General features: G+C 39.3%; 1 protein-coding gene across 22 annotated transcripts in view; it reads right to left on the bottom strand.

The window, feature by feature from the left end:
• Positions 1-25,948, bottom strand: part of TACC2 (transforming acidic coiled-coil containing protein 2) — a 219,665-nt gene that overhangs the window by 100,080 nt on the left and 93,637 nt on the right. For 13 of the 22 annotated variants that reach the window (XR_013543921.1, XM_078391167.1, XM_078391169.1 and 10 more), the window contains one exon: positions 20,916-21,056. The exons of 6 other annotated variants lie outside the window; for them this stretch is intronic. Coding sequence is in view for 14 of the 16 variants with exons in the window: in XM_078391167.1 (XP_078247293.1) it covers positions 20,916-21,056 (141 nt within the window). In the remaining 2 variants the exon portion in view is untranslated. Of the gene's footprint in view, positions 1-6,716; positions 20,745-20,915; positions 21,057-25,948 lie in introns of those variants that run through there. 3 more of the 22 variants (XM_078391180.1, XM_078391181.1, XM_078391182.1) reach the window with 1 other exon arrangement.

The raw sequence follows: 25,948 nt of genomic DNA, 5'->3' as shown, positions 1-25,948 counted from the left end.
AAAAAAATTACAGAGCTTCTGAGAGCTACACTTCACCTTTTAAGTAAGTCATAGGCCCCCTGCACAATGTCAAACATTTTAAAATGAGGATTTTTCAGAATGAGGAGTGGATATTTGATCAGTGAAGCCTGCCCCCCCAAAAAAAAACATTTTTTAACACCTGCATGGCCTCTGGAAGACATTGCAGGCACAGAATTGGCCCCTGGAGCTGCTGCCATTGCCCATCCCTGCTCAGCCCATCGTTGCCCATTATACCACACTGAGTATCATGCAAATGATTTTCTCATGCCATTTGAATGCATGATTGGGATGATTGAATGTATTTTGATTGTGGCTGCTGGTGTGGCCACAATATCAATCAACAGTAGGAGCTGGGTCTAGGCCATGTGGCTCCATGAGTTTATCCATGGGTACTTTTAAAATGGGTGGGGGGTCTGCTATATGTAACCCCCTAATGACATGGATTAAAAGACTGAGGAATGGAGAGAATTATTTTGGAGGAAGAGATGCCACTGTTGCAGACTCATCTAATCCTATATTTGTTAGATATAGACTGTGAGGACAGCCTGAAAAATTTACATGTTTGGACTATGGACTGTGAGAGCTATAATACAGAAGAGGATTTTTTTTCTATGATTGTAAATATAGGAAGGGGAGAGCAAGAAACACCATGTGGCTATAGGAAATCAACAAGTATGGGGGGCAGGGGTCATTACACCCATTGAGGAGATTGCTGCACACAAACAGGTCCACTTTTCTCAACAAGACCCCAACCTTCTTGCTTGCAGGAGCTCACACCTTTCTTTCTGTAACTAAACACATCTACAGTCTCAGAACAAACCACCCATAATACCATAATAAACCTGCAGACTGAGGAAAATGTCACTCTTTGTTTACGAAAATCATACCAATTCAATCTCTTGCACCTCCTGTGAATGTGGCAAATGTCAAACTAACCCAGAAGTTGTGTCTTTAATATGCCTAGCATGTAGGAGGTGAGGTTTGTGAGTTGTTTCCCCACACATAAACACTTTCCAATTCATTTCCTGATGACTCTCTACTGTCTGGTGTAACAAAATAATTAGCAAACTTGATAATGGCTGCTGTTTTTACTGGAGTGAATGAAAGCCCACAAGCAAGGGTTTTCTTTGATCCTAAATAATTTTGAATTTCAAAGTAAACCTTACTGTATTTACAACTAGGGGTCTTGTCATGCTGTTATATAAGAAGCTTACAACTTCCTAGAATAGGGAAGAGCTTCAGTTTTAGAATTCATTTTATATATATATATATATACACATGTATATATGTGTGTGTGTGTGTGTGTGTGTGTGTGTGTGTGTGTGTGTGTGTGTGTGTGTGTGTGTGTGTGTGTGTGTGTGTGTGTGTGTGTGTGTGTGTGTGTAAATCATAGAAAATATTAAACATTGAAAAGTTCAGCCTGATAATTACAGTTGCCAAGAGATCCCTATTAATATAGGCTAAGAAGATATCACATGTTCACTGCAGATCAAGATCAAACTTTTCGCTCTTCAGATGGTTTGGACTTTAAGTGGCATGACCAATGATGAGGGTTATAGGAATGACAGCAGAAACCATATAGAGAGCTAAAGTTTCCTCACCCCAGTTTAGAATATAATAGATACTTTCTTGTATCAGTAGTTCTGCTGGACAAGTACAAATATCATGACCATGTCTGGATTCTGACTATGATAACAGAAGCCTAGACAAAACACATTTTGGTTTCATCGCTCACAGTGGCTTTCTTCAGTCTCACATATCAACAATAGTAGCTGTACCATCTTCTTAGAATGGCAGAGCTTGAAGGGACTCTATGGATCACCAAACCCAGCCCTTGTAAAGGAGGCACAGCGAGGAATCAAACTCCCAACCTCTGTCTCCACAGCCAGATAACTAAGCCATTGAGTTATTTGTCTTACAATGTCAAATGGGGCCTTTGAAACAATAAATCCCTTCATTATACCAGATCTACAAAGAGAACTGGAGGATAATCAATACCCAGTAAATGAAACCCATTGAGCCACAGAAACTGGTTCATCACTATGTTGATTTTGTTTGATTATTTTAAAATAGAGCACCAGAAAGTGACCTATCTACAACTATTCAATGCATTCACTGTCAACCTCAGCCTTCTCCAGTCAAGTACCCTTCCAATGTTTTGCATTTCAGTTGCCATGATCCTCTCCACCACTGGCCATGTACAATGACACTGCTTAGAGATGCATCAGGCTGTAGGAGGACAGTTGAACGTCCCTACCAGCCACAATATCTTACCCTGCTAGTTGTAATATGGAGGCAGTGTGATACTAGCTTACTTACACTACAGTCATGCCCCGCTTAACGATTACCTCGCATTACAACAAATCCGCTTCACGACAATGTTTTTGCGATCGCAAAATGATGTATTAAATGGGGTTTTTTCGCTTTGCAAAGATCGGTTCCCTGCTTCGGGGGACAATCAAAACAGCTGATTGTCGGGTTTTCAAAATGGCCACCGGGTGCTAAAAATGGCTCTCCGCTGTGCCTAGGGATGGATTCCTCACTATACAGACACTAAAAATGGCCACCGTATGGAGGATCTTTGCTGGACAGTGAGTTTTTAGGCCACTGGAATGCATTAACCAGGTTTTAATGCGTTTCAATGGGTTTTTATTTTTGCTTTATGACATTGTTGCTCTACAGCGATTTCGCTGGAACGAATTAATGTCGTTAAGCGAGGCACTACTGTACTATTGAGTATACATGTTAACCATATAGGATACTTAGGAAATACACCATAGATTTGTAAAGCAGTGCAACTGGCACATCCTGAAAGGCCTAATTGGAAATGGGGCAGGATATGAGAGAATTTGATCTGATAGTCAAGTTTCTCTTACCCTTCCCCTCTTCCAGATATGCCCCAATTCAAAATTACACATTCAGGTGAGACAAATTATTGATAAGAGCAATTTTTGGTCCTCTGTTCTTTGAAAAAGAATAAATTTCCATGAGGATAGGGGAAGAGGAAAGATTCACAAAAGAAGGGGAAATTAGGTTAGGAAGATATGTATCTTGTGGTGCCTTTCCCGAAACCACTTCTCTTCTACCAGTGAGGGTACATGTATGCCTGCATCCACCAAAAAGATTACAAGAAAAGAAGGAAATGAATGTTGAAGACATATTTTGCCATGACTAATCCCACTTTTCCACCATGAATAGAATGTTCCAACATGCATTACGCATGTCACATAAAGTTGCCACAATTTCTTTGCTGTCATCCTTTTGACTGCCATGAATTAATACAGATTTCATTTGTTGTTAAGTATCCCAGCCTCCAAGCTTTCTTCCATTTCATTTCTTGCCTCCTGACTGCTTCACTGAGAGATGATGGCTCATCTCAAAGTAGCAACAACTCCATCTTACAGAATCCAGGCAATTCACTAAGATCTGCCATTCAAAGATCTGCCATTGCATTCTTTGAGGGAGAAACATAATGTATGTGAGTGGGATGGGCCTGTATAGGTACCGAAATTCAAATCGCAACCAACATATATACAGGCCCCTCAAAAGTATCACATCTAGTTAAATTGCTATATACGTTTTCACAGTCTATCAGTATCCATTACCACTTTCTTCCAACAGTAAAGCTGCTGCTCCAAGCAAGCTACAGACATATATACACAGATGTAAACAGAGGTCCTACTCTGTTAACCTTTCCTGCCCAGTTCCAGGTCATTTCATTGATGCTTGTGCAACAGCATTTCCTAGAAAACTGTGCCCTGAATCTCTTTCAATTTGGCACATCCTTCAAGAAGTTACACTCTCTTAAGTTAATGACTAATTAAAAGAGAACCTACCAGACCACAGCCTACAAATGGAGAGAGAAGCTGTCCTATAACTGCCTGCTAAAAATCCTAAGAAGAAAAATGGACCACCCCACACAGCCAATCAAAGAGTGATGGTAAGAGGAAAACGTTTGCCGTAAGACTTGCCATTTATCTAGCCCAACTAAACCAAGTTGGATGTTTTACCTTCAGCTAGGAATCAGAACCCCATGTGTTACTCCAGTGTTTCTTAATCTTGGGTTACTTAGGAGTTTTGGACTGCAACTCCCAGAAGCCTTCACCACCAGCTGTGCTGGCCGGGGTTTCTGGGAGTTGCAGTTCAAAAGCATCTGAGTAATAAAGGTTAAGAACCACTGTGTTACTCAACAGCCTCTAGAGGAAGTCCTGGAGAATAGTGATGGGTGGGCAAGGAGTTCCATTTGTTTTATACATGCAAGCATTAGTGTAATGAAATGAGAGAATTATGTATGGCACATAGTTTCGACATGTTCCCATCATGCCTCAGTATCCCCAATATAGTTTTATCACAAATAATCAGAGGTGCACAAGTTTGTATTTTCTGTCCTACAAGGCACAGAATTCTCCATAAACCCTGGTCCCTGGGGAATTCCTGAAATTCTAAGTAAAAAAATATGAATCTGCACAACGCTACAAATAATACCCACAATTACCCATCCCTCCCCAACCGCCTTATGACAATAGTTAATTCCTCCCTTACCACTTATCTTAGTGGAAAAGGACAACTACTGTATGTGAAGTAGTTTTATTTTCTTCAAAATCTCCTCAGAGATAAACAAATAAGATTAAGTCATACATTGTGATTTATTTTAACAGCTAAAATAAAGTACTCGTACTGGAGATATGAAGTTGTTTTGGGAGAGATCCTTCCTTAAGTGAAAAATGTGTTCAGAAAATGAAAACAAGTCAAGTTCGCTTGGAAAAAAACTTTTGTTCTTGTAGAGTCATAAACAATTACAGTATTGCTATTCTACAGGAAGGTATCTTTTAGGCATATGAAGATTTCTGTTTTTGAAAGAGGGGCCAATGTATTCAAAAAAGAATGGACAATCCCTAAGTCCCCACATATACATCTTGTTTTAGCATCACAAAACAGAATGAGGACCACTTGTGATAATAAATACTGTACCCTCTTGTCAGAAACTCTTATCAAAAGCACTTGCCATTGTTCATAAACATGCAACAATCCAGGTTCTCACTGTAACAGGGACAAATTATTTCACTCTGGAACCAACATGAATAAAAACAGTGACACTAATTTCTATCTTCTAGCTGTTCTCACATTCAAGGCCTTATTCAAGGTGGTTACTACTTACAGAAGGAGTTAAATATTGCTATTGCTCTGCATGTCTTTAATTACAATGGAACTAAGCCTTTTTAAATCAATACTTCCAAATGGGTTTTCCACAAAATGGCCAAAAATAATGGATAAAGACCAAATAAATAAATATTTGATCTTCATTCAAATGCCTTACATTGTTCACTAATGGGTTGATATTAGATGAAAGGATGAAAAAGTAATCTGACACTCATTAGAAATGATGAAGTATCATTTATCCTAATTTAGCACTAAGCAATGTTTATCATTAGGTAAAATAAACTATGCATGGATCTAAAAAAATTCTTCCATAGATACTCTTAGTAACAAAGCCAATAAATATCGCATAAGTAGTATCACAGTCCATTCATCCCTTATTCTGAGAAGGATCTCCCGGAATAAACACAGAAAAGAACAAAAAAAGCTCTAGAAAGCTTCAAAATTTATACAATAAAGGATTGGTGCATTCAAAATAAAAGTTGGTTTGATCAAGCTTAGCTTCTGTATCATTCAAAGTACAAGGTTTAGGCCATCTCTCTCTCTCTCTCTCTCTCTCTCTCTCTCTCTCTCTCTCTGTGTATGTGTGTGTGTGTGTGTGTCTGTGTGTGTGTGTGTGTAAATATCTAGATGGATTAAAGTAACCCCAAAGCACGCATTTTGGATACACAGTCCTCTGTAAATTAAATACACCGGGCCCATATATCTGAGACAAGATGAAAAGGCCTTTTCCTGGACGTCCAATTAAAATGTTATAGTATACCTGGGAGTACATTTGGTTAGCAGTCTGTACATAGACATAAAAGAGATTTGATCTACAGAATAAATAAAATCCACCTTATGCACTCCGTTAAAGAGCAACATATGATTTCAACCTCTCAGAGGATACTAAAAAAAGGGGGGTGCTTACTATAAAGGAAAAATACCTGTCAACATTATCTGTACTGGGCAAAATAAGATATCTTGAAATATAATGAATAATGGGTTTTATTTATTTATTTAATTCTCAGGAAAGCAAACAATGAGAGAGAGAGAGAGCACTTCCTTTAGGCAAGTGGGAAGAGAAGTAGGAGAAATATCTGTACAGAGAGCAGGGGTGCAGGAAGGAGGAAAGCCCTGAAAAAAACAAAACCCAGTCAAATCAACCTACATGCTGTGCATTTTAAACAGAATCTGAAGCATCTTTCCCTGAAAATCGTGTGATGCGTTTTATTGATTACATGTATAGAATGCATGAAACAAACAAACAGAACAAACAGCTCCTGCTCTGCATAATACAAAAGAAATGAAGATGCTTTCCCTAACCAACATTCCTACATGCTATGAATTTTTTTTTAAAAAAAGACTAATCAACATTGAAAACCGATGAAACCTTAATGACTAAGTCTTGAATGGACCATAATGAACATTACACAAAGATGTCACCGACATCTGCCTCTTTAAATAGACCCTATACCTTTCATCACCACAGTTTCAATCCTCTTTGTACAAGGAAGGGGGGGGGGGGAAGAGTAAGAGTACAGCCATCCCATACTTACATTGCCTCTGATGGCTCCCGGATCAGGCTACTTGTCTGTGCCTGCTGCAGGGACTGGGACCCTCCCATCCTCAGTGTGCCCTTGTACTGGAGCTTGAGCAGCAAGCCCAGCCAGTTTCCTTGTTAATTCCACCAGCAAGCAACCCAGGGAGATGGGATGTTGAAGCTGCAATGCTGCAGTGCAGATGAAAACAGCTGCTTGCATCAGGAGCAGCAACAGCCAAAAGACACTTTAACGACAGCTTCTCTCCTCTGAACTGTTGCCAGGTTCCCTTCTCGACCCTCTCTTCCCCTCGTTTTTTGCTTCCCCGTCACTCGAATGAAAATTGATTTAAAACAAATATATGTGCCAGCTATTGTGTCAGGCTGGGTAACAGCCGGCAGCATTGAGTCTAGATAGCAGGCAAGTGCCTTTGCAAGATCTATTGGCTATTCCAAGTGGCTTGCTGGGGTGGGGGGGTTTGTGAGAAAAAAAGGAAAATTAAGACCCTCCCTTTAAGCACACATTGTCAGCTACCATGGATCCCTAAGGACCTCCAGGCAGGACCATTGTTTTGTGTTGACTCAGCTGATTTGCAATGCAAATAGATTTGCATACCCTGTCCTGCATGGGCTCTTTATTTTGACAGCATGCACAGCACACATTTTAGAGCAGGAAACAATACAGGAGATTAATATATAGGATCTTTTTTTAAAGCCCTGCTTCCCTCGCCTCCCTTCCAACAAAAGAGCACATCCCTCTTTCAGGAATGGAATCTTCCACCAGGAAAGTAGGCAGAATGTCATGAAAAGCCAAGGTAAACAAGGCAATGTGTGAACATACAGGGGAGCAGTTTGGTGCAGAGATGTTATTATACTTAATCTTGCATACAGGCAAGATGACAGGCTGATGGAGGGGGGAACCGAAGAAAGAGAGAGAGGACTTTTTCCTGATCGTGTACACTAACCAATGGCTAGCTAGATGGCCAGAAAGCAATGAGAGCAGAGGTTACTAAAGAATCACCTTTTTTTTTTCACTGACAACTTGCATCTTTGATTAGTGCTTCCAATGCTTCCACAATACTATCTTGTGAAATTTAGGATGGCAACTGAAAACAAAGTGTACTACCATACCTTCTGCTTTCCCATATTTGGTCAATCGGAAAAACTGCCCCAAAATTGCATATTTCAAAGTAGCAATATATCAGTGCCAACCTCCATACATTTACAACTTTACTAAAAACACAGAATAACTGCCACAACTTTGCCTAATAGAGAAGCTAAAGGCTTTGCACCATGGATGACACCTGAAAACCTTCCTATGCTTAGAAGCACCTCTTTAAAAACCATGCTAAAACACAGTTGTGCAAGCTTCTGTGTGGTTTAATAGGTAATCTGTTCTGTCAAACTATTGCCAGTAAAATGGTGTGGTTTTACAAACCATTATTAAGTATTAATAATTAAGTAATATCTTAGGCTAGCTATGGTTTTATGCAAAGTATGATTTGGTGGACCTCTTACTTACCAATCCATAATGGTGGCTGTTGCTCTGCCACTACAGGCTGCTGCATATTAACACAGTACCAAGCACAGGAAGCTTAGTGTGGAGAGAACAGAAGATGAAAAAGAAACCAAGAGTTTGAAACCACAGTTTGCTCATTGCCTGAAAGTGCAAGCCATGGATTGGCATACAGTGTCACCTCAGCCAATGACTGGCACAGGAGAGAATTACAGAGAAGTGGCAAAGGATGCACAAGGGAAGTCTGCTGTGAAGAGCTGGGGAATCACTTAATTTTTGTTGTTTGCAAAGAATAATGAAGTGGCTTTAATGTGCCGGAAGGATTAATTATAGTGGACAAATAACAGGGAGATCTTTTCAACACATATAAAATTTAGGATACCGATCAGGCTATCATGCTGAGGTAGATTTCTAACCATTATTTTGTACAGAGATTATAAAACCACAAAGTCCTTTTTGAATGTTTATCTTTTCCTCACATTATTGTTCATCACATTTTGTCTCTTGCACAAAAAGGGCCACATTCTGAACTTGCTACAATATATGTTCCACAAAGGTAAGCCAAATGTGTAGAACTTCCTGCAAGAAATATATGGTTTTTGAACATGTTCTCCCAAGAAATCTAGTGAAAAGAATAACTTTTTTTTTGTTCGCCTGCATAGAGCAAAATGCAATTAGATTCATATCCTGATTCAGGACACATATACTAAATATATAATCTATCTGGCTAAAATCTCTCTGATGCAATAGATCTCATTTGATTTTTCAGAATGGCTTTCAGAATGGCTTTCTCCCAAGACTGAGTCTCACATCAGCTTGCAATTAAATTAAAACACAAGTATAAAATATGTAAATCCATCATCTAAAAATGAACCATTAAAAAAAGAGACAACACAAGTTGTACACACAAACTCAAAATCTCTTCCATAGCAAGTGAGTTGCCAAAGGCCTACCTCAATAGAAGGGTATAGCCTCTCTGTGGAAGGACAATATGCCAACCTAGGCTGCCTTGCAAAAGAGTTCTACAGCCTTGCTACAGCCAATGAGAAAGACCTTTCTTGCATTTCCACAAGTTGTACTTATGAGAACTCTGTTGAGCATGGAAGAAAAAAACCCAGCCTCTGCCCAGCTATCTTTCTAATTTATTTTGATATCCTTCATACCAATCTACTACAACTTTTGAAAATCATTACTTCATTCATTTGCCAAAGTAATAAGTTTTGGTACTCTAGAAAATGATGTCATAGCCAGTTCTCTGAAACAACTATCTCAGGTATAGGTTTCTGTGTATTCATCTTCCACTACAGTATTATACACCTGATTCTGGAAATTTTTTCCTCAGACATGTGTGTACAAATCTCTCATTGCTGCCCCTCATTATTACATGGAAGCTAAAGAAAACATGTGTCTACAAGGTCTTAATACATTTTTAAAACAAATCATATAAATTACAGATTATACAAACAGCCCTCATGATTCTGACAATATGTATAATTGCAGTTGTAATCTTAAACAGCTAATTCAACCATACGTCCCATTAAACACAGTGAGATGTATTTCCAAAAACTTCCAGGGGAGCACAACAAATAATTAACTACAGTAAAATTACAAACTTAGTATCTTCTATGTAGCAGATTAATCCATGAAGCTGCAATAATATGTTTACAAAGGCTGAATGGTAACTAGAGAAGACTCACTAAGTCAATGAAAGCCTCATGGCGCAGTGGTTAAACCGCTGTACTGCAGCCAAAACTGTACTCACAACCTGGGGTTCAATCCTAGGTAGCTGGCTCAAGGTTGACTCAGCCTTCTATCCTTCCGAGGTCGGTAAAATGAGTACCCAGCTTGCTGGGGGGGGTGGCAATGTGTAGCCTGCATAATTAACTTGTAAACCGCCCAGAGAATGTTTGAAGCGCTATGGGGCGGTATATAAGCAACACGCTTTGTTTTGATTTGTTTTAATAAATCCCCCCTGGTTCAATGGGCCCACTCTTGTTGTGACTTACCTCTGGATTTGTGTCTTTGGAAAATTACAATATCTGAGGTTGTTTCTCAATGACATTATTACAAACCACTTCTTAAAATACTGAATTACTGCTTCTCAATGTCAGAAGAATTTACATGCCCATTAGGAGAGGTAGCTACAATAAAGTCTTGCTGTCCTTAGAAAAATGAAGCTTGAGAACATGTAGTAGAGTTTTGAAACTTCTTTCTAAAAGAAATGGACCTGAAAAATGGGTACTTGATAATGGAAAAAGTGAAAAGCCAAATGCAGGTGAGGCTTGGATATATATATGTGCTTTGCACATGACAGTCAGTATAACAAGGGGATGAAATCATGAAGGCCCTGACATTTCATCCTAAATGCATCCTAATTTTTTTCTGAACCAGAAGATACCAAAATTCCTGTACATCAAAGTGTGTATTTATATGTACATATGAAACATGCACATATTTCTCATCTCTATCCCAGATTTGCACACTTTCTCCTTCTAAAACTCCCAGCAAGTGACACAAATGTATGGGTTTCTGATATTCCCCATTTTGGTGACAGTCTGGGGAGGTTCAACGTGGATATTTCCTTATGGAAATAAAATCCAAACAAGTTCTCTCTCCACCCCCCCATCTTTTCTTAACTTACCTTCACTTTTTTGTACTGCTCACTTCCAAATGTCTCACAACTCGTAATTTAAAAAAAAAAGCTTCAGAAGGTACAGAGGGTAGTTTACTTTGCAGTTCTAGCACACCAGTATACGAGAGGAATATCGTCTAGCTCCCCATATCAGAAAGATGACAGATTCTGGGGGATGGGAATTATAGGGTCCATGCAGACTCTGCAAGAGCAGGAAGTGGCAGAACACTACTGGGAACTACTACTATACAGGCGTACTATGGTTTATGAATTTAATGCATTCTCCAGGATGTTTCGTACAGCGAAAAATTCACAAACTGAAACGACGTTTCTCATAGAAACGCATGCATGGGGGTGGCACTATATACCTCCCAGGGAAAACCTGCTTCGTATTGTGAAAAAAAATTGTAAACCGGGGCATTATTTTCAATGGATTTTCTTTTGTAAATCAAAAACTACGTTAACCGAGGTGTTCGTAAACCGAAGTACACCTGTACATTCTTTCTGCCTACAAGGGCTATGTGAAAGTTGTCACAAGAAACAAATTTGACAATTCTCCATGGTCAAACAGCTTGACAGTTAAAAACTGTCACCTTAACTTTCTATTCCTGTTCACAGTGATGAAGACTTGGTTCCTATCTTTTGTTTTTTGTTTCTTGAAGTAACACTCATTCTCACAATTCAAACAAAAGGGCAGCATGATGACTGTAGTAAATGGTCTGCCAGAAGGTTTCTTATCAGGTGTGTCTTAAAACATGTTAACAGTAAGAGATGATTTAACCCTGAAAAAATAAGTCTGGTTATCATGCAACACCAAAATTATTTGCTCATGTCTACTTCAACATATTTAAGTCAGCTACTGCTAATGGACCGGTGGGTAAAAACCCAATGCCATCAAAAGGCCTGAAAATATCAACTACAGGGTCTAACTAGATTAGATCAAATCTGATAGTGTAATAGTAGTTTATAGTTCTGATAGTTTATAATAAAACAAATGGAAGTTTTTTAAAAAACTTTCAAAGTGTAACACACAGCAAAATGTGTCTATTGTATCAGTCTTTTCTAACAGTCTCATTACTGACAGGGTCTAGACTCAGTGATCCATACCCACCCCCCCAGCTGTGCAATTCCAAGATTATTATAATACGTATATAATTCTGTCCAGGTCTTAAGCAAGACCATGGGAATCGTCATGAGCAAAGAAAGGCAATGTGCCATGTTCCTTGCTGGAAAGGACTTCTACAAAGTGGCAGTGCCCATTTACTTGTCTTTCTCCAAGGTAGCTCTTCAACCCTGGTGGCTATGAATGACCCCAAGATTCAACAGAGTTGTCAACACAGAGGCCTTCTATTTTAAACAAGGTCTGCCAACCCATGACCAGTCAATAAGGGAGATAAATACTTCTCATCTGGATAAATACTGCATACCTAACACTCATATCAACCTAATAGTGCCAATAGGACTGGTTTACTTCTCTTCAGTTTTTGACTCCTGTTTAACACTTCTTTCAAAACCCTTTTCACACTGTTTTAAATATGCTTTTGAGCATGACTCAATACTACATGCCAGTCTTTCCCAAGATGGGTTCCTCCAGATATTTTTGTACCATTTCCCATGATCTCTCATTACTGGCTGTGTTAGCTGAACCTGATGGGAAGTTGCAAGTCAAAACTTCCGGAGCAAGCCACAGTGGTGAAGTCTGGCCCACAGACCAACAGGAATGTTCACATTTGTCATTATATACAGTAGTATAGTACCTTGCCGGGCACAAACACTGGGAATACAAAATTAGTGCCTTTCTGGAACACCACCAGGATGTAGCCAGCTCTGTTCTGAGCTCCACAACCTGATTAACAATTTCGAGAGTGCCAGATTATTTATACAGGCACACAGGATTCTAATTTTAATTTAGGCAAATCTAGGCAAAAAACCCCTAAAAAGTCAAGACTGCTGAGAGAAGATAATAAAAGTGATTACCACTTGCATTACTGTAGTCAGTGTAATTACATGCTTTTTGTGTTTAAAATCCAATTGTTTGTTCACATATTACAATGTAAGTATAACACATTATTGCCTTTCATGATTTCTTTATCTGGGCATACAGGTTGCAACTTCCATTAACAATGTTCACAATATGACTCTTGCTCTTCATCCTCTGCCATTTATTCAGTCTGTCAACAGAGGCTACATCTTTTCCTAATGGCCAACGCTATACATGGTTCAGGAAAAAAAAAATCAGGAAAAGGTCGTATGGTTGTGGAAACAATACAAATACAGGAACGTGATATCTTTAATCTTGTACAATTTCTGATACCATTACTATGCGATGGCTTTATCAATGACTAGGGTACTATTAGCTAGAACTATATATTGGACACTTTTTATCACAAAGAATTTTTTTTAAAGTTTGAACACTGGCTGAAATAGAGTAGTAAGTCACAACTAGAGTAGACACACTGACTCAGTGAGGATTTAGCAAGTTCTTAGTAGTTCTGACTTACTGTTCAATTTCAGCCATTGTGTCCTTGTCAAAGAAAAATAACCAATCACCTCTGCAGCCACCTTTTTATGTTTAAATTATATTGCACTCAAAGCTAAATCACATGCCAGAGGAAGTTCTGTGTTTAAACACAGTAGTGTTTTAACCATTTTTAAAAAAGATTGTTTCAATTTTTGAAAGATGGGCTACTGTGAGAACTGTAGATGAGTGCTAGAAACCCTTCCTAACTCCACCCATAGCATACCAAAACTGTGATTTAAAAATGTATGATTATAAAACCTGGAAACCAGCAATAATCTTTGAATAAATCTGAAGATGAATCTCTGGCAGGTTTCTGGAGCTGTAAACAATCTAGAGCATGTCATCTGGAACAAACTAGCTTGGAAACCAGTTTTAAGCCAAAAACAATATAAAATATGTTCAATTGACATGATGTGAGTCAATTGAACATATTGGATGGATGGAGTCCTCTCTCTCCTTCCCTTTTTATTTTCCCATATGTAAAAGAACAGTCCAAGAGGAAGCAAGAAAATGGAGCAAATAGGCACTCTTCATATATGTACATCCCCTCCCCCACAAAAAAAGAGAGTTACATGGCTTAGGCAATTATTTCCCATGAGGTACACACTACCCTTTTTTTATTTCATTCATATTTACTCAGTTATATTACTGTATAATTAAGCATACTGAACAAATAGCCTTTAAGGAGCTGCAACAAATTGCAGAACTTTTTAAAGGTGATTCTTGTGTGATCAGAGATGCCACCAAAGATAATAATGCCTCCTCATTGCCTCTTTCTGCAGATAATTGAGACCTGTTGCCTTTAAAAACTGTTTAAGAATTTTAGCCTTTGGAATTGATCCCCTGTTCCTTAAATTCTAAACAAAGGCACAGGGACAAAAGTCTTTTGGGATGTACCCAGGGGCTTTGATCTTCCAAAGATGCCATCTTCCTAGTTATAGTTGAGAATGTGAAAGGAAAGGCACCATTCTGTGCAGGCACACCCACTAAAAGACTATCACTGTTCTCAACCGGTCTCATGCATACCGAAAGTGGAGCCAAGTAGGCAGAGAGGTAGGGAAATTGAGACTTTAAAGCAAATGAAGTTTCAGACTCAGCACTGTGCAAAGAAGAAATAAGCAAACGTTTGGATGAAAATAGAGTAGTGCAATCTGAGAGGTTTCTATTCAGAAGTAATTCAAAAGGGATTACTGCTTTGTAAGTAGGAATAGAATTGTACTTTGAATGGCAATAACTTATATTAAGCAATTGGCAAATGCCTATTATATTACCAGCGAGATTGCCCAGCTGCAAAAGAGGACGGATGTTTTCTTTATTGTTTCATTAAATTAGATAGGGAAAGGCTGATTGAGGATTAAGAGGGTTATTCCAATGTTACTGGAGATTGCCTGGAGGCTTAGCATTTCAAAAGATATATATGATAGCCACTCTACTTCTGTGTAAATAGACATTACTGGACTCTGCAAGACATTTCCCCAGAAGAGCAGGCAACTCCCCTGACAAAGCTATCTTCCGCCAAGATTACTGGCTCAACAGTCATGCTCCTTTCCCTTGGAGCTTTCTTTTGCTTAAGACAGGACACAATCATAAGTGAAGGAGCAGCTGTGGTTTAGTATATGGTTGTGGTAACTCCATTTTCATAGTATTTTGAAACAGATATGTGAAATGGGAGCTTCAAACACTTGTTAAATATCTCCCTATAACTTCCAGGAAAAAAAACATTAATACCATAGTCCTAATTCTAATGGGATTCCAGGTTTTGCACTATGCAACTGCAAAACAAGGCATTAATTTTAGCTTTAGAAAGGATATGAAGACCAGTGGTTGACTTTACACATGAAGCAATGACCTCTACAACTTATGTTTGGCCATTTCATGGTGCATGCATGTTGGGGGGATACAGATACATACATCTAACATACAGATCAGTTAAACATGCATTCCTCATAGTTTCTCTCAGTACACAAGTTCCACCGATACAACCTTGCTGAATTCTAGACAGAAACTTACACATAATCAGGAGAGCAACTGATCCTATTAGGAGAATGGCAACATCATCCGTGTATAACTGTAACTAATACAACTTTGATCAACCATGTGAATCCAGGCAAATCATGGGCAGATTCTACAGAGAAGAAAAGAGTAATTTTTATTTAAGAAAAGTGTGACTATAGGATGCCATTCATGTTTGCAGCATTTCCACTCTCTTTTGTGACAAAGGTTATCGCGTATGTGGATTGTGTACATGTGCACACAGAGACACATTGCTCTTTATGTGTAGCAATGGGTATGAACTTGCAGAACTACACTGCCCCATATGTAGTAAAAAAAAGCAGATGTAAACCAGCCAAACCGGGGACCTGTCACCTTTGTTTCTGTATAGTTCAGCAGAATCCTGAATGAATGGAATCATTCTTCCTTATTCTGCTTGTGTGACAGAATAATATACAACAGATGAATCAGACCCATGGACAGGAAGAGAACAAGTGTAGTATACAGGTTGTTTTTCTTAGGCAACAATCAGCATATGAACTTATAGTAAAACATTAGTATCCTGCCTTACATCTAGGAGAACTCAGGAAGGGATACAGAGAGTAGAACAGCATTAAATAATTCAGAACACTTTTAAAAAAAATAGGTAGTCAATATCTTTCATTCTAAGAGAGAACAGCAATGGGACAAAACAAGGAACCATGAATACTGTCTTCAATTCCTTGAAGGAGTAGTGGAATGTAAATGAAGAGAACAACATGCTACCTTGTAAACAACTGTTTAAAGCAAAAGTTTGGTGGCCACTAACCACCAATGTTAGGGGGACGTGGTGGCGCTGCGGGCTAAACCGCAGAAGCCTGTGCTGCAGGGTCAGAAGACCAGCAGTCGTAAGATCGAATCCATGCGACGGAGTGAGCTCCCGTGGCTTTGTCTCAGCTCCTCGGCAACCTAGCAGTTCGAAAGCATGCAAATGTGAGTAGATAAATAGGTACCAACTCAGTGGGAAGGTAAAACGGCATTCCCTAGTCATGCTGGCCACGTGACAATGGAAACTGTCTTTGGACAAGCGCTGGCTCTATGGCTTGAAAACGGGATGAGCACCGCCCCCTAGAGTCAGACACGACTGAACTAAAAATGTCAAGGGGTACCTTTTTCTTTAACCACCAATGTTAAAAAGCAAAGTCAGAGTTTTCTGAGGATAGGGCTGCTCCTACCAGTACAGTTAACAGACGAGACTGCACAGCAGTTTACTAAAGGCTATCCTAATGAGATATCAGGCCACAATAGTGCTTAATGTGGGACATTTGTTTCATAGACAAACCATTTGCATTTCTTATTTGACAGGATGTGACACATTCTCTTGTTTTTCTTTGAATTGTGGAATCTTTATGTAACAACTTTGATTACAATGGCAAACAATCATTAGGTGGCACTGTAGTTGTTTTTCATGAAAGTGTAGAAATGTAATTTGATATTTTTGCCCTGTGACATAAAGGTCTCATAGGAAATATTGTAGTTCTTCCCTATCCACACATGAACACCAGAGAATTATTATCTCCGCTAAGAATTGAGCTCAAGTAAGAATATTTCTACTTATATAAAGGAATACTCTTATGAGGCCATCATGTCACAGAAACTGAGAAGGTTTTTTTTTTTTTTAATATTATTTTGTAAATAGGGGGCATATTTCCACAGTACAACAAGCCACGGATCTGAGGGAATCAATACAAATCTTGATTCCTGCAAATCCCTGACAGCATGGTGGATCTACTATATCATTTGGCAACGGGAAGACATCATTCTGTGCAAGCAAACCAGGGGGAAGGGGGAGAGCCAGAAATAAGCCATGGATTCTTCTGCTTTGTTGGGGGGTAATAAATCACAAAAGGGAAACTGCCAGCTGCCAGAAGGCACAATACACCAATGTTGGATCTCTGTGGTTTGTTTAATTACCCCCAGCTCTGTGGAAGTATTCAAACTACATGTACCAGCATGCTGCCTGTTCATAACAACATGCATCATTGGAATGGTCTCAGCCAAAGAAATAAAAGCCAGTTACAGTGTAGATTGAATGACTATTTATGCCTATTATAATGTAACAATGAATATGTTTCACACTTTTTGAGTTTCTTTGATTGTGTGAAACAGATATGGAAGCTACCCTGTCTTCCTACCACTCATGAAGGCTCCAGCAAGCAAATTTATGAAATTACTAATAGGCAGAAAAGCTCTCCCTCACTAGAAGAAATGCTGCTTTAAGCTGTTCAAGAACAAGCCTCTGCTTATTTCAAAGCAAATACGTGGGCAAACAGTGTCAAGATGCCCTAAGGGGCCCATGTTCAGTGTTGCACAAAATCTGACTGAGAGTCCCACTTTCTCTATTAATTTCTGCAGTGTTTTATTGTTTGGTCTTCTTGTTCCATTCCATTAATAAAAACAAAAGAAACTTTAATGAGTTAAAAAAAGAATTATTAATCATTTTTAGCTCACAACTCTTTTTTCCCTCAAAGCAACCAAACCTAGTAGTTCTAGTAATTTGGTTTATGCACATTTTGAGGGGCAGAGACAGCTGCTAGTGGGATTGCTTCAAGCCATCCTGTGGCTAATAACACAGAGTATCAATGTAGTTAATAAAATATTTTTTCTTCTTTGAATTTATCTTCCCCTTTGATTTATATTGCCTGGTATAGTGGCTGTATTTCTCCTCCCTCCTTTCTACTGGCTTCCATTACTGTTCCATATCATGGTTAAGATGACAACGACAACGACAACGACAACGACAACGACAACGACAACGACATAATAATAATAATAATAATAATAATAATAATAATAATAATAATAATAATAATAATAATAATAATAATAAATAAATAAATAAATAAATAAATAAATAAAAAAACAACAGAAATCACACCATCAGAGCTACAAAAATGGCTATATTAGGAACAGCATACATATTGCACCAATATTTAACAGATACTTAGGTTTTTGGTTAAAACTTGTATCTGTTATATACCAGTCAATGTTTTATAATTTTGACTTTACCTAGTATTTTTGAATAACAATAACTTTTGAACTGCAGAGCTGGAAGGGACCCTATGGATCAATGAGTCCAGCCTCTTTCCAAGAGGCACAGTGGGGAATCGAACTCCCATCCCTCTGCAGCCAGAGCCCAATCCAGTAGTCTCCCCCTACTCACAAATGTTCTTCTATATTTACTATATGTAATTCCATTCTGCTAATACTAAGCTATTCTTTAAACCATCTGATCTCTGTCTCTCTTTCCACTTGAAATGTCTTCTATTTCATATTTCCCTAAGTGCTTCTCTGGCTTCTTTTATAAAGCCTACCCAGCTTTTAAAATCTCATTTTTCATCCTGGTCATATTCATATTATTATCCCATACTTTATACAGAAACAAAAGCCCACTGAGTGGAATGAAATAGCAGACTTTTCTCATTTGTTCACTTATTTTGTTCACTGTACAATTGATGTACAGCTCTTTCTATTAACAATATCCTTATGCACCTGCTTTCTATATGCAGCTAAGGGTCAGATATGGTTTTTCCCCTGTGTGTGTGTGTCTTTATATATATAATAAAGACCCTATGAAATACACAAAGATTAGCAAACTTATTCATTTAGAATGGAGTTCCCAGAATCCCTCAGTGTGGCAGTAGTTTTGGAAATAAATCAAAGTAAAGGGTAGTTTTAAAGGCTTAAATGCAGCACAATTTACAAAAACCTGATGAAATGTTTGGTTCTGCCATCATCATGATCCTTTCCACTCACTCCTTATTCCTACATCCATAAGAAAAAGAAACCCAGACCACAACAGAGTAATATTCTAAGATACACACATAAACACACATATACAAAGTATTACCACTAAGTGCTTGGGGGACAATGATCAGTTTCCCTTAGACAAACTACATCAATCAACCCTCAAGATGCTGCAGATGTAGAACAACACTAAACCAACCAACAAGAACAAGCAACTGATATTTTAGTTCTGCTACAACACATTTCAGAGGACATTGAACACATGCAGCCCTGAGACATCTGACCTCCTGCTGTGATTCACTGAAGTGGAAGCAGTGACAACATATCACTTTATTGTGATCCCCATTTGTGCTAATTGATGCATGATGGATGCTTGCTTTTTTTTTTTTTTTTTTTTTTGATTCTAGAAATGTACAGGGATGTTGTCACAAGCTGCCAGCTTGAAATGGTAGGATGGAGGAAAACCTGTCCTCCAGGGAATGTATGGCTCAATATACTGTTTCATAGTGTGATGTGACCTTTCCATTAAAAGGGGTTGGGATTTATAAGTCACATAGCTGTTAAGTGACATTAAGATGGATGCCTCCCCCTTTTTGCACCTGGGTTAGACATTTGCATGTGTCTCATTTCTGCTTGGTTAAATGAGGAAGAGGAGCAGAAGACAGTCAAAGTTTGATTCCAGTTAGAAAATATTCTGACATGTCACGTTTAGTTTTAGGTTGCCATTCGGCCTTTCCTAGATCAAACTTAAACAGATTTTCACATTATCAACAAATTCTTTTTGACCATTTAGGAAAGGCATGGCTTCTCAGTTAATTAAATTAGAAGATTAAGAAGGTTCATATTAAGTTTACAAAAGATGTTATGCATTCTGTGTCACAGTAACATAATCAAAACAAACATGTTCAGACCTCATCAGTATCCCAGATGTCACTGATGTATTGATTTCACATTAGCAGAACAGAATATTTTAAGTCCCTTACAATCTCATCCTGAACTCTACTTATCTTCAATGCAAACTGGAAGGGAACCTTATTTTGAAGTTTATTTAAAAAAAAAACATTTGAGACATGAAGTAAAATCACAAAGTGCTGATATTTGTTCCCAGTTTATTCTGTCACTAAACCTTTAATAGCACAGTGTATCAACTACAGTGGTGCCCCGCATGATAACAATAACCCGTTCCAGGAAAATCGCTGTTAACCGAAATCGTCATCATGCGAAAAGCCTTTCCCCTTTGGAATGCATTGAAACCTGTTTAATGCATTCCAAAGGGGAAATTACCTCATCATCCAACGAAGATCACCCATAGGGAAAGCCATTTTCCGAGCGCCAATCAGCTGTTAAAATGGCTGCCCTGCGAAGCATGGGTCCGGAAAACACAGGGCAGCCATATTCCGGAGCCGGAAAAATCATCGTCTTGCAAACAAATGGTTCACAAAGCACGGACCTAATCGACGTCCAGCAGAATTCCCCCATAGGAATGACTTTTTTGCGAATCGCTATAGCAATCACAAAAAATCACCGTCCTGCAGATTTGTCGTACAGCGGGGTCGTCGTCTAGTGAGGTACCACTGTATATGTGTAGATTACAACATTTAGCTTTCACACTGAGAGAATAAGAATTAATAATTTGACGATCTGACTAATATCACTAACTATCTCAAATAATAATGCACGACAACATCTGCAATGTGTGATCAATATACTGTACTTATATCAAGAAGTAATATATGACCAAAAATTGAAGATTCCTTGGCATACACAGTACCTCTTGGGTTCGTCTGTCAACCTCCTGGTCTCTTGGGCAGGTTGTTCTACCTTGGTAACTGGCTGGAGAGTCAAAGACTGAAGTTCAGGAACAGATGTGACACTGCTGTCTCTACCTTGGTAACAACCAGACTGGGAAATGCTGCAAAATAATTAGTTATTATTTAAAAATGATAATCCCTTTTTCCCCTTTAAAAAGAGTTCACATATGTTAAACCTTTTTTCAACTTCACTTTTCTTTGGCTCTAGTAAACATGGCTAATGGTCAGGAATCCTGCTAATGTCAGGGCAAAACATTTAAAACTGGACTTCACTACGAATGTCATGGTGAAGAAAGAGATATTAACACAGAAGTGTGAATATTTATTTTTTTAAAAACAACAACAACAACAGTGGTCTGGATAAGTGTCTTTTAAGGATCTTTCCTCATTCCAGAGAGCCACCAGGGCATTAGCAGCACTAGCAAGCATACCAGGGGGGAAAAAATCATCAGGGTCTGTAAACCTTCAGAGGTGGCTCTCTCAAACAAGCCCCCCCCACCCTGGTGAAAGTCAAGTGTAGTTGGCAACTCAGACACTGAAAACTCACTTATGCTCAAAACATCCTGATGACCCAGCTGCGGGGATAGACTGTACCAGTCTTCCCCAAACTATGTTCTAAATCCCCATTATTTGCGGCCAACATGGTCAGTGGAACCAGCATATGTAGTTCAACATATCCAAAGAAGGCTGGAGAAGTATAGACTGTAAGGCACTAAAATAAACAGAACTTTATATGATGGGTGATTGAACTATAAGTGCTCATTGGAGATGCACTTCCCTGTATTCTATCTTAACCAGAAGAAACCAGCTTTTTCAGATTTTTCAATATAGTGCCAAAAAAGTGAATCTCATACAATGTTATTCTGACAGAGCTCCGTCTTCTCCGAAACTAAGCTCTGGAAGCCCCTCTATGTGATACGTTATGGGTACATTCAGTTTGACATTTTCATTCAAGAGTTTTAACATCACTGAACAGGTGAACAAGGAAGCTAAAAACCAATACATGTTTTTTTTGTTATCGGAGTGCCCTCTATTGATCACAGAGCAAATGGCACTTGAATGATAAAAGAGTGTAGTTCTGCCACAAAAGGCTGGCTGACAGCAAAAAAAGAAAAACCACACAAACCACAATCAAAGATGAATACACAATAACCTTTCAGGAGCACCAATGTGACTATATTGTAGCAACCAACATGACATTCAAAAAGGTACAAATTTCAGAAAGAGAGCAGCAATTAGTCCATAACAGCAAGAAGAAAGTACTGTGGTACCTTAAAGAGTAAAAACGGAGCCGTTTTCCTGATGGAATGAGATTGTATGAACAAACTTTGCTGACTTGTCATTACATGTCATTCAGGTATTTGAATCATGGAGGGAAAAGCTTTGGGGAAAAACTGTTTAATTTTCTGCAGGATCTCTAGTGTCCACACCATGATTTATGCTCTGGGACTGACATAGGAAGATGTTTATAATGAGCACATGGTGTTTAAACATTTATATCACTGTATTGTTATATAAGGCACATAAAACCTGTCAATGAAAAAAAAATGTTCTGCTCTTGGCAACGCTGATCATACAGAGAGATGGGCACAAGCCACCAAACTGACCCTTCGTGCCGATTTGTTTTTCTGCTGGGCAGGTGTTCATTGCTTCCCACCCCCGTCCCCTCCAGCAGGCATTCACTCCGAGGCAGCGCCCTGGCTTCCCTGCCCTGCCTCCTCCAAGCACTGCCTCCGACTGGGCACCTGCTGGAGGAGACAGGTCTGCACCCAACATCTGTTAGGCCAAAAAACAAACCTGCACAAGCTGCCAGACCAGTGGTTCATGCCCACCTCTAGTTACTCAACATCCTGGGGCAGCTGTAAATATGTAAACATGTGAAGAACTCTAACTGCAAACTCAGAAGGATTGGCACACAATGTGACTTCAGTCTAGCCTGGGCAGTCTAGTCTTCTCCTCTTCATTTGTGATTGTGCCATTCTTTCCGTCTCCATTAGGCCATCCCCTCAGTTCTACAAAGGTGTCTATTTTGTCCCCTTCCATGTTGGGCGCAATGTATATAACTCAACGCTGAGAACACACTATCTCTCTTTATTCATCATAAACATGACTAGGATTAAAAATCAGTCATGACTCCCAGATTGGCTCTGATATGTATCTCTACACCAAATGCATATAGACACCCTTAAAGTAGTGTCATTTACCACCAGCAATTTCATCATTCATTTGTTTGCTTAATATTGTATTATATCCAGGTCCCCTTTCTCCTGATGAGGGGACCTAAGGCAGCTTACAATGTTAGGTAAAGGTAAAGGTAAAGGTTCCCCTTGAAAATTTGTCCAGTCGTGCCTGACTCTAGGGGGCGGTGGTCATTCCCGTTTCCAACTCATAGAGCTAGTGTTTGTCCGAAGACAATCTTCCGTGGTCACGTGGCCAGTGCGACTAGACACGGAATGCGATTACTTTCCCACCATGGCGGTACCTATTCATCTACTCGCATGCTTTCGAACCACTAGGTTGGCGGAAGTTGGGACAAGCGATGGGGCTCACTCCGACACATGGATTCGATCTTACAACTGCAGGTCTTCTGACCTTGCAGCACAGAGGCTTCTGCGGTTTAACCCACAGTGCCACCACATCCCTTACAACATTAAGATAAGTAAAACTTGAAACACAATAAATTGCACCTTAAAAAACAATTAAACTATTATAATAAAAAATATATATATTGAGAGATTTTAAAAAGTTCACACTTTAAAAGCAAACTTCCTTAGCTAAAAACCAGCATCCAGGACTCAGTTATGGTTACTAAAAGCCTACTTAAAGAGATGGGTCCTCAACTGTCAGCAGCATAAAAGGGAGGGATTCGACCTAACCTCTCAAGGGAGACCATTCCACAACTTGGGAACTTCCACAGAAAATGCCCTCCATCTTCCATCAAATACAGTAAGATTGTGATGACAGTGGGACTGAGAGAAGGGCATCCTCAGACAATATTAAGGCCTGGGAAGGCTCATTTGGTGAAATACAGTCCTTCAGATAGCCTGGATCCAATTGTGCCCAGAAACAGACTGGTGTGCTGTTGTTGTAGCAGGTGCACTATATGCTCCTTATCACTGGTACCAGTCTGGTAGCTTCATTATGAACGAGCTGAAGCTTTCAAGTGAACCTCAAAGGCAGCCCACTATAAGCAAGTTACAGTAATCTAAGCAGAACGTAACCAAGACACTGTAGCCAAATCAGACTGGTGCACCAGTTTTAACTGTGCATATGTAATCCTGGCCCTGCTGAAACCTGTATATCCAGGCTAAGGGATAAATCCAGGAGCACTCCTAAGCTGCAGACTTAAGTTTTTTGGGGGAGAGTAACCCCATCAAGCATAATTTGCATTCCTGTTCCCTCATCTGAATTTCAATTGATCGAGAACACCTCTTGATTTGTCTGGATTAATTTTTGAGTTGTTAGCCCTCATCCAGCTCATTACTGACAAAAAACACTGGTTTAGAACTCAGAACAGCATCCTTGCAGCTAGATGGAAAGGAAAGAGAGTTGCATATCACCAGCATATAGGTAACACCGAACCCCAAAACTCCATACAACCTTGCCCAGAAATTCCATGTAGATGTTCAGCAGCACAGGGGACAAAACATACCTTGGCGAACAGCACAGGCCAATGGCCATGATATCGAACAGGAGTCCATCAGCACCACCACCTGAATTCTCCCCTCCAAGAAAGACTGGAGCCACTGGAAAACAGCACCTCTAAGTCCCATCCCTAAGCCCAGAAGGATGCCCTGGATACCACCCACAGTAGTGCATGCATTAATGGGCTGTTACATACATGATATTGCATTAAATAAATTACATGGCATTACATTAAATACATAAATATTGAAAGCCACTGAGAAGTCCAACAGAACCAACACGGACACCCACACCTATTAGTTCCCAGCATAGGTCATCCACCAAAGCAACCAAAGTTGTTTCTGTCTCATAGACAGGTCTGAAGCCAGACTGAAATGAGTCTAAATAATCTGCTTCATCCAGGAATCCTTGGAACTGTGAAACCACTCCACACTCCACAACATTACCCAGAAATGGAATATCTGAGATTAGTCAACATGTGTCCAGGAAAGTGGAATTCGAGGAGCACTTTTAAAATAATGGTCTTATTACTGCCTCCTTTAATCCTGCTGGGATTCTACCCTGCTGCAAGGAGGCATTCATCACTTACTTACTTGGCCATTCGCCTTTGGCTAATTTTATAAGCCAGGAAGAGCAAGGGACTAGCCTACATGTGGTGATTCTCACCTTTCCAAAAATCCTGTCCACAGCCTCAAGCTGCACCAACTGAAATTTATCAATTATAACAGAAAAAGCAGGAGTCAAAGTTAATCCACAGGAGTTGTGCCAATGACAGCATCCAAATCAGAGAAGATCCAAGAAGAAGAAGAAGGGCTAGGTTTGGGTAAGGTTAAAAAAACAATAATTCGATTTGGAAGAAAAGTTGATCATTTTTCCAGATAACAGAATTGTTGTTGTTATGTGCCATCAATTCACCTCCAACCGATGGTGACCCTCTGAATGAGCAATCTCCAAAATGTCCTGTCCTCAACTGAACAAGAGAATTGTATCTCAATATAATTTCTGCCAAGTTGGCTATCCCAGAAGTACAGCAGGTTTTTCTCCAATATAGCTCTCCCCATTATATAACTATAAAGTCAAAGCTTCTTCTAAATGGATAGAAGAGGCTATTCTATAGATGCCTTTCTCCTTCTAGGCCTTTAGGGTGTGCTACAGGCATGTTTCATCAAGAACACATTTGAGAGTATTAAAATAATTTTCATTTTTGTACAGATCTTTTGAGACAAGCACGAAAGAAGCGAATATAATTGGCATTCATCACCAGCGATGCTACACGTCCTATCTGTGACATGCAAACTTGCAAGCTACAATGTAAATACATTTTATCACAATGAGATGATCACAAGTA

Source organism: Pogona vitticeps, chromosome 3, assembly GCF_051106095.1.
Source record: "Pogona vitticeps strain Pit_001003342236 chromosome 3, PviZW2.1, whole genome shotgun sequence".
NCBI lineage: Eukaryota > Metazoa > Chordata > Lepidosauria > Squamata > Agamidae > Pogona > Pogona vitticeps.
Note: the sequence above shows the minus strand (reverse complement) of the source record. Positions and strands in the feature narration are given on the sequence as shown.